Source organism: Gigantopelta aegis, chromosome 11 (genome assembly GCF_016097555.1).
Source record: "Gigantopelta aegis isolate Gae_Host chromosome 11, Gae_host_genome, whole genome shotgun sequence".
NCBI classification, from domain to species: Eukaryota; Metazoa; Mollusca; class Gastropoda; order Neomphalida; family Peltospiridae; genus Gigantopelta; species Gigantopelta aegis.
The window spans coordinates 2586587-2597156 of NC_054709.1; the positions used below are offsets into that span (position 1 = coordinate 2586587).

The 10570-nt window shown below is 36.4% G+C and overlaps 1 protein-coding gene across 1 annotated transcript; it reads left to right on the forward strand.

Annotated features, from left to right (window-relative positions):
* Nucleotides 1–1433: 1433 nt before the first annotated feature.
* LOC121385690 (indian hedgehog protein-like) lies at nucleotides 1434–3886 on the forward strand. The gene is made up of 3 exons (XM_041516462.1): nucleotides 1434–1643; nucleotides 2311–2417; nucleotides 3608–3886. The coding sequence occupies exons 1-3, from the start codon at nucleotides 1582–1584 to the stop codon at nucleotides 3832–3834; spliced, it is 396 nt and encodes a 131-aa protein (XP_041372396.1). The 5' UTR covers nucleotides 1434–1581; the 3' UTR covers nucleotides 3835–3886.
* Nucleotides 3887–10570: the final 6684 nt, after the last annotated feature.

Here is a 10570-nt window from a genome sequence, read left to right on the forward strand (position 1 = left end):
CTCACTTCCTTAGGATTTATGGTTGGTTTATCACCTAAGTCCGGGTCGGTGGGGTCGAGTTTCCTTGACAACCATTAGTCTGGGAATTTAGAGGGCACTCGGAAGCCCAGTGGCCAGTGTCAATGCATTTAAAACATGCACCGTTGCTAGGGGATCGCGAATAACTTTGGCCCTCCAAGTGATTCCTGTTGTTTTGAGAGTATTGATCTCCCTCTTTATTCTTCCAAAATGTACTATTCTTCTGATTGTTCTCTGTCAGTCTTCCTCTATTTGGGCGTCTGCGTGGATGAGATGACCAAAATTGCATGGATGCCAACTTGTCCACAGTCTTTTGAAGATCGGACAGCTGATTCGTCAAAGTACTGAGTCTCTGGTCAACTGAACTGTCCTCTGTCTTTGAACCAAAATGTACTCTCTTTCCTTGAAAAGGATGACGGCTCAAAGCAGGCACACATCTCTGCTGAGCAGGTTTGCCGAAAACTAACGCATAAAGTTCAGGTACATCAATTGCATCCCGAAGAGTGCGTACATCTAGGTCCATAAACCAGAATCATAAACCTTTATCTACGGCCCTCTTCAGTGCATCCTGCCTCAGGATAAGCACCTTGAGCGAGATGCCATATATCATCCCGCAAGTCAGCAATGCTCTCATCAGACTTAAGGTTTCGCCCCATCAGCTCCTCCCCTTTAACATCTGGGAGAGTGGTTTATATCGTCTGCGTAGGATGTGTGAAAGCGCTCGTTGTTTAGTCGCTCAAGCTCAAGTAGTCCTGTGTAAAAACGCTGAGCTACACCCTCCATTGCACATCCCAACATTTGGGCTGCTTGGGTATCTTCCCAACGCGATTGTGTGGTGAGATTCCTAAATTGTGCTTCAAAAGCAACACAGTTTACCAATAATTCTGAGGGTATAGAATAACACATTCACTGTTTATAATTAAATTACATTGATTGGTTATAATTATTAATATCACTACAGCAGAATTATAAAGTAACTCGTAGGCTACGGAGAAATAAAAATAAACCACTGTAGGCCTACATTGTAAATGACAGTAATAAATTTCCTCAGGTGTCGCCTGGACAATGTATCGTTTTCTTAATAAAATCAATGCTTACATTTATATTAATTGATTCACGGCCCTGCCAGAACAGCTGTTTTCTATTTACTTTCCAAACCGTCAACCCCAAAAGTTAGTGACGTCATCCCCAGGTTGACGTCATACGTCCTCCTGAAGCTGACGTCATAACACATATTCCCCGCCATAAATAACATATTTTGCCTGTACATTACAATCTACATTATACAATTGAATCTATAACTGGCCAACATGGACAGCTAAGAACTAAGGTGTAACAAGAATCTTATGTGATAGCCGTGACTTCGTACCCTTTAATTTAATGAATGAAGTCTGCCATAAAAAACAACAAATCTTTTCTACATCTGTCTGTCATTACATTTATGTTCGTATAGTGGAAGGTGGCCGGCGTGTGCTTTCTGAAGTAAAAACTTTCTTACACCGAGAACCGTACAAGAACACGACTTATTTGACCTTGACCACGGAGCAGGGAAACCAGCTGACAATGACAGGAAACCACCTTCTCTTCGCTTCAACAAACAACCAATCAACTGGCATGGAAGCTAGGTAAGCGACGTCATCTTTGGACGTCTTTGCCTGTTGCATTCACAAGAACTGTTTGGTCATATTGGATGGAATCGGTCAATTTCATTTTGTGATCCAGACGATTATGAAGTTCCCGTAAGAGACGTTTATATTAAAACTCGTGTGATTTGATCATACATAATCTCTTTCATTTGTGATGTACGATTGAGCAGGCACTCTCTGTAATGTAAATGGTATCTCGCGAAAACTCATTTATTACTACTATTACTACTCCCCCTCCTCCTCCTCCTCTTCCTCATCCTCCTACTACTACTACGACGACGACGACGACTACTACGACTACTACTATTACTATTTTAATACTACTACAGACGATGACTACTACTATTACTACTCCCCTCCTCTTCCTCCTCCTCTTCCTCCTCCTCGTCCTACTACTACGACGACGACGACTACTACTACGACTACTACTATTGCTATTTTAATACTACTACAGACGATGACTACTACTACTACTACGATTACTACTACTACAACTACTACTGCTATTTTACTACTACTACTACTACGACTACGAGTACTACTACGACTACTACTATTACTACTACTACTACTACTACGACTACAACTACTACTACTACTACTACTACAACTACTGCTGCTGCTGCTATTTTGTTTGTTGTTTTAGATCTGCGAGTTCTGTGAAAAGAGGAGATTACATTTTTTCCACAAAATCGTGTCCACGTGGTCTCTGCCCTGAGCGAGTTGTCCAAATCTCTTTCTCAACAAAACAAGGTAATATTACGTACATGTATATGATTTTATACCACCGTATGATGGCCATCTTGGGATTAAATGATGTTGCTGAGATTAGTTTGCAATAGCGATCAAAATTTTGCCAAAAGTGACAAACTATCACATATATTTCCAGTTCTATGTCTTGACAGCCATCTTCGACGCCATTTTGAATATTTAAATTCATCAAGGGTGCCATGTTTGCACTCTTTTGATCCTCAACATTTTCCTGATATGCAGAAAATACAAATAACAACTGAGGGTTTAGCAAACAAACTACATGTAGAATTGTGCAAAAGTGTCTGACCTTTTTTCATTTCTTGGATACCAGTTTAGTTTGACCTTTGACTTAGACATGACTTTGACGTCTAAATTGAGGACATGTACATGCTTAGGTTAAATATATGTGTAATGTAGTGCTTTGAAATAGCTTTCCTGGATATTGTCCAAATGTGACCTTTGATCTTGACCTGACCTTGACCTCTGTATAACTGGGCCAAATGTAGGTATTTGGGCCAACACGTCGCTATCACTCGCCTAAACCTCTCCACTATAGTGCAAATTGAGATTCACCGAAGCAGGTTTCTTACCTATACATGCCTTTATTGAAGGATTTACTGTATATGGTGTTTAAAGTTTTGCCAGTTTATGGTGTTGTTGTTAAAAATATTATACTTAGGGACGATAGGTACTTGGGATCGAATCAGGATACCGGCTCCAACCCAGAGTAAACTTTAACGACTGAATCTGAGAGGTGCAAGACCACCACGCTGACTTCACTCTAATATTCTTACAGCTACTACTACAGCTAGAACTACTACAGCTACTACTACAGCTAGAACTACAGCTACTACTACAGCTAGAACTACTACAGCTACTACTACAGCTACTACTACAGCTACTACTACAGCTACTACTACAGCTAGAACTACTACTACTACTACAGCTACTACTACAGCTACAGCTAGAACTACTACTATCGTCATCATCAATACCATCATCACTATCAGCATTTCTCATAATGCTATTATTACTATCTTTATAAATAGTATTTTTTAAAGGGTCGGGGGAGTTTACAACTTAGTGGTAGAGATGTCTGGGTCGTTGTCGGTTTTATTGTTCATTTTTGAAAGTGCTACGGTTTGGTTACAAATTTGTGTTACATTCATTTGTTTCTTCTTTTAACACAGGTCTGTACGTTCCAGTGACGGACGCAGGGACTCTAGTGGTGGACGGATTGTTTGCGTCGTGTTATTCTTTCATACAACACGACCTCGCTCACCTCCTCACGGTATTCTTCTGCTGGTTTCCATGGATACTGGAACCATGGCAGCAAGATGGTTTTAGTCCAATTCTGTCAAGTCTGCAATATTTGGGAACTGTAATTCTACCCAAAAGTGTCCTTAGACTAGGCTAAATGTTTGGTTCCACTCAAGGCCGGATCGAAGGATAAACATAATTAAAAAGTGCACAAATCTCGAGTTAATTATTTTATAAAACAATTAAACACACACGCGCCGCCCCGCCCCCCGCACGCGTACACACACACGCACGCACGCACGCACATACACACACACGCACATACACACACGCACACGCACACACACACACACAGCAACCCAAGTTATGTCATAAAAGTTATAACTTCATGTATTTATCAAATATTTATATTTGAGACTTTAAAGATTGTAATCAACTTTGGGTCAACCACAAATTTTGTAGAAACATTGCATTGAAAGTGTAAGACCACTACCTGGACGTCTCTCTCATTAACGACTAACAATTAACTCCAATGTCCTAGGACCCGTTCCACGAAGCGATCATTTATGAAGCTCGGCGTTCAATGAAAACATTCTAGGCCATATGACACGAAAAGACGGGAGATAACTCTCATGTATTATGCATTTGCCAATTATCGCTTAGCAAATATACTGACAATGTTAGGTCTCACTATAAAGATGTCATCTGCCATTGACATCCATGTTAAATTGTCCAACTTCAAATGAAGATTGCCCATAGAACAGGTTCTCGTTGGCACTAACAACATACACCATTGCGAACATACATTATATAATCATTTATTTTCACTCAAAAATTATGAACTTTTTGACCTAGTGTTTTGCCATAAGACTGCATCTGGCTGCAGTACCGGTCCGAACAGGTGGTTCTGCTATACACCCATGTCCCCAAAAGTCAATGCACAGAATAGCATGGGCAAAATCCAGACAGAAGGCTTACTGTTAAACGTACAAATTGTTTTATTTCTTCCCTAATTCCTAGAAGTGAATAGAACAGAACAGAACAGAACAGAACAGAACACGTTTATTCAATATTAAGGCCACAGGCCCAAAATACACAAAAAACCCAACATCATATATATTTTGTCGCATGCAAGTGGTTAACTTACAAAACATCATCACTTATCTTTCAGATACCTGATATGAAAACAATGACAAATTGTACAGCAATAATTCATTTGTAGATGACACCAGCTTAACAAAAATAATCGAAGATGGTACATGCGAATATTTATTGATAAAATAAAAAAGATACTTTTTTCTTGTCTGTATACTTTTTACACTGGAATAATACATATAGTTGGTCTTCAATAAAAAACGCATCATTATTTCTACAAAAAGGGCACCATCTTTGTTCATAGGTTATATTGTTAAATTTGACAGTGTCTACAGCTAATCTAAAGTTATTGCATCTAAACTTCAACAAGGCCCTTTTCACATGTACCACAAAGTTAAGTTGCAAGTACCGTTCGATATTCAATAAAAATTTATACTGCTTGTAATAATAACATGAGGCAGATATATTTATATCAGCTGACCATTGTTGTTGTAAATTGTCGTAAAGTCTCTGTTTAAACAACGAGATAAACAAGTCAATATTACCTAATTCCTGGCATAGCCACACAAAACCAAAACTATAATTAAATAAAATTTGTTTCACTTTTGTAGCCCAATTAATGTACCCAACATCATCTAACGATTTTAATATCAAATAACTTTGACACGGTAATCTGAAAAGTTGTAGTTGAATAAGTTTACACCAATATTTGATAACTCTTGTCTCATAAATAAGATGAAGATGGACCCTACTACACTCACCCAACACAATATAGTTTTTTGCTGATTTCCCAACCTTAAGCAGGTATTTACTAAATTAATTTGCACAACTTCAATACTTTTGCATCTGCTAGTACGCCATATTTCTGATCCATAACATAAAATTGGGGTTATCGTGGCATCAAATAATTTAAAGCTATCTGAGAAAGGTATATTTCCTGCTCTCTTGTGGTACCAGTAAAGTGTCAACAAAGATTTATTTGCCTGAACCGAAAGACAGAGCTGAGCTTTATTCCAAGATGATATAGGAGTGAACATAACACCTCAGTACTTGTACAAAGAAACTGTTTTAATTTGAGTTCCCATGTAAAGCCACTTTTCATATGATCAAAGGGGATCACCATTTCTAACTACCATAACTTTAGTCTTATCATGATTAATTTTCATTCCACTAGCTATGCAAAACTGTTCATAAACTTTAATATTGTAACTGAGAGCATGTATCAGCAAGTGTGGCAACATCGTCTGCAAATATCAAAGTATGCATATTCTCCATATTAGCTGAAATAAATACTCCGTGATTGCCAGTGTTTTTGAAGAATTTACTTAGTTTATTCATAAACATTATAAACATTTGAGGACTAAGAGTACAACCCTGACATATACCGTCATTACACTTCAAATATTCAGAAAGCTCATTTACTGTGTTTACACAAGCGCTGAGTTTACTATACATTGATGTAACAATGTTTAAGAATTTTCCTGAAATGCTAACCTCAGTTAGACTATTTAATAAAACATCATGCCGCACAGTGTCAAATGCTTTTGAAAAATCTACAAATAAGCAATAAAATCTCCTCTTTCGTTTACAAATATACTTCTCAATAGTCGCATGGAGAGTAAATATATGGTCAATAGTTGAGTAAGTAGCAAGAAAGCCTGCTTGATTTTCTTCAATTATTAAATTTGCATCACACCAGCCTCGCAAGCGATCATTTAAAGAGTCAGTCAATGAAATCCCTCTATAGTTATTTGGCTCATTTCTCGATCCAGATTTAAAAATGGGGCATATCATACTTCTCCCCCAACTATTGGGATGTATACCACAGTCAAATATGTTATTAAAGAAAATCTTAAAAAATAGTGTCAGGTATGATTTCTGTAATAGGGCGGTTTAAAATATTTGTTGGAAAATGCAATCTTTCCCAAGGGTTTCTACAATAAGTGTCATTACGAGGTTCAAAATACAAGAGCTATCTAAAGTGATCTACCCATTGCTGGCAAGATTTTTTGAGTCTTGTTTTATAATTTTCCAAAAGATTTTAGGACAATTCCTAGCAAACATTAGTTTTTTTTATTTTGGTGTTTGAAATAAGCATTTTTCTTTTTAATAACCATGTGTTTAAATCAGTTACGACATTCTCTGTACATATTTAAGTTGCATCCCCTGTCTCTGTGTGTCCTAAGAGCTAAATATTTGTCATGTTTTTGTGTTTCAAGTTCATCATCCCACTAAGGAGGTTGGCTGGTTATGTTTTTTAAATGTCCCTATGTATACTTTCCTATTGCGAACACCAGCCCTGTGAAAGATGCTTACTAAAGTACTTAATGCTTCCTCCTCTACTCTGGCTCCAGCAAGATGCAGCCGCTTATTTATTTTTTCCCAGAAAAGGTTTATAAACTCATTACCTTCTCCTTGTACTAAACTTGCTATATTCAGATTAGTCGTTAACTTATCAGAACTATAAACAACATCTGAGTACGCTCTAAATGAACAGTATAAAGGAAAATGGTTGTATGAATAATGAGAATCTATACCAAAGTCACAGATGAATGGGAAAGTGAAGAAGAAGCTATCATATACTAGTAATCAACTAAACTAGCACCATTGTACGTTAAACAAGTAAACTCACCAAATGGGTCACTAAACAATCTCTCATTCATTACATGAAGTCCAAATATTTGATATAGCTCTGCAAGTTCTTTTCCAAACTTATTATACACTACATTATCTTTACAAGCTCGAGGCATCCTAAAAGAATCTACAGGGTAATCAATATGATCACTAAATACCAAATCTAAACTGTCATCTGGGATGTAATCTAAAAAGTCCTTCATACGTGCGTTGAAAATCTCCTGCTAAAAGTAAGTGCTTATCATTATGTTTGTTTACTATAGCCATCATATAGTTTTCTAAATCATCAATCCTATCATTGTCACTATTGAAGTACAATGTGAAGCACAGCATATGTCACATTTAGGAACTATAGTGGATCGTGATGAATGAACTCTCACCCGGTGAATTGTGTAGTGAGACCATACTTCATGAATGTCCAATACCAATGAATACATCCAAAATGGTCCGAAAAGTCAGTAACCAATTTTTATTTATAACCATTTAAAGTGACATTTAGACTTATAACGTCGCTTTGTGGAACAGCTGTAAAGTTTATGTGTGGCAGCAGTAAAGCATCACCGTAAGTCAGTACAGCTGACCTTAGCTACGATTCTTTCGAGGAATGGGGCCCTGAACAGATCACACCAACAACTGTGGTGTGTGTCCAGGACAGCGTGATTGAACCGTAATTAGATATAAGCAGGAAAATAAGTATAAAGAAACAAACACACATTATTTACAGTGTTGCCCCTAACACATTTTGGAATGATCTCAACGTTCTGGAATGATCTGAAAGAATGTTTGTGGAATGATCTGAATGTTTGTGGAATGTTCTGAAAGAATGTTCGTGGAATGATCTGAATCGTAATGGAATGATATGAATGTTCGTGGAATGATCTGAACGTTCATATAATCATCTGAAAGAACGTTCGTGGAATAATCTGAAAGAATGTTCATTTAATGATATAAACGTTCATGGAATGATCTTAAAGAATGTTCGTGGAATTATCTAAATATTCATGGCATTATCTGAATGAATGTTCATTGAATGATCTGAAAGAATGTTCGTTGAATTACCCGAAAGAATATTCATAAAATTATCTGAAATGATGTTTGTGGTATGATATGGACGTTCATGAAATAATGTTAAAGAATATTCATGAATTGATATGTACGTTCATGTAATGATCTGAATGTTCATGGAATTATGTGAAAGAATGTTCATGGAATGATGTGAAAGAATGTTCATGGAATGATCTGAAAGAACGTTCATGGAATTATCTGAAAGAACGTTCATGGAATAATGTGAAAGTGTGTTCATGGAATTATCTGAAAGAGTTCATGGAATTATCTGAAAGAGCATTCATGGCATGATCTGAAAGAACGTTCATGGAATGATCTGAATGTTCATGGAATGATCTGAAAGAACGTTCATGGAATGGTCTGAATGTTCATGGAATGATCTGAAAGAACGTTCATGGAATGATCTGAAAGAACGTTCATGGAATGATCCGAAAGAACGTTCATGGAATGATCTGAATGTTCATGGAACAATTTGAAAGAATGTTCTTTGAGTCATCTCAGTGTTAGTGCAATGATCTGAAAGAATGTTCATGGAATGAACTGAAAGAATATGTCAGTGGAATGATTTGAGATAATATTTATGTTCATGGAATGATTTTATCATCATGCAATATGTATATATATATATATATATATATAGAGAGAGAGAGAGAGAGAGAGAGAGAGAGAGAGAGAGAGAGAGAGAGAGAGAGAGAGAGAGAGAGAGAGGACGGGGGGGGGGGGGGGGTCGTGACGAGTATTTTTTAATATGGAAAGTATCAACCGCGGCTATGTTAATCGGTATTTGTCGAGGCACTGCCGAGACAAAAACCGATTAACTAGACAAGGTTGATATTTTTTTTTATATTAATAAACACGAGTAGCGAATTCTGTTTATCCTATAACACTTCTAAAATAACATTTAAATAATTTTTTTGTAAATCACAGTATAAAGTCGTCGCCATCGATAATATAACGTCATCACGATTAGCACAGATTAGTTTGACGTCCTCGCATTTTAAACAAATCTTTGAAAACGTTACGCTCAGGTACACGGGTCTTTTTGGCTTGTAAGCAAATGACCCATCACCAGCTACACATTACCTAGCGACTTCGCAAATTTGCATACCATTCTTAACCGGGTTAATAAAGTAAATTATCACATGGGTTTATGACATGGATATATATGTTAGAGGAAATATGTATTATCAGGAAATATGTATAATTCCTGAAATTTTCAGAAAATATGTGTAATTCCTGAACATTCCAGGAATTACACATATTTCATGAAAATCGATGGTGAAAATTATACATATTTACTGAAATCGTTCTGATGAGAAAACCAATAGTATTTAAAGAGTAGTTTGCATCATGCCTGGCATATTTATTTATTTTTCCTATAACGTACCCAGGATATCCATGTCATAAACCCATGTGATCATTTAATGTATTAACCTGGTTAATAATCATATCCAAATTTAAAGGATATATATATATATATATAGAGAGAGAGAGAGAGAGAGAGAGAGAGAGAGAGAGAGAGAGAGAGAGAGAGAGAGAGAGAGAGAGAGAGAGAGAGCTTCACATACGTTGTTTTCACTTCCTGTCTATTGCACGAGTTTATATTTGTTATGTTATGCGAAGTTCTGTATTTATTACATACCTTCGTTTTAATTTAACGTCATAACTACACTTTCTTAAATTTGTAAATAAATCCTCCTTTTTTGGATTCTCTTAACGCTAAGAATTATATTTTGTGGTATGTTTCAAATACTATGTGACGTAATGTGTGAATCAGACATAGTGTCAGCGATAAAATGGCGATAACTCCAGTAAACATAAAAACAGAATTCTCCATTTATAACTTCCGGTCCAGATTGCACATATGTGTGATACAAGATAAATTTATCACACGGTTTGAAAATGTCTTTATCACTACAGTAAGACTGAATAACTATGGAATAAAAAGCAAATATTTTTTTTTTTTTTTTAAAACAACATTATCAGCAAATTAACAATAAGATGACGCCACGTTATCTTGACGTCATTCATTCAGATAAACATATTAATTACATGTATAGATTCTCATTTCTATTAATATAATTTTATCATTTCGTTCA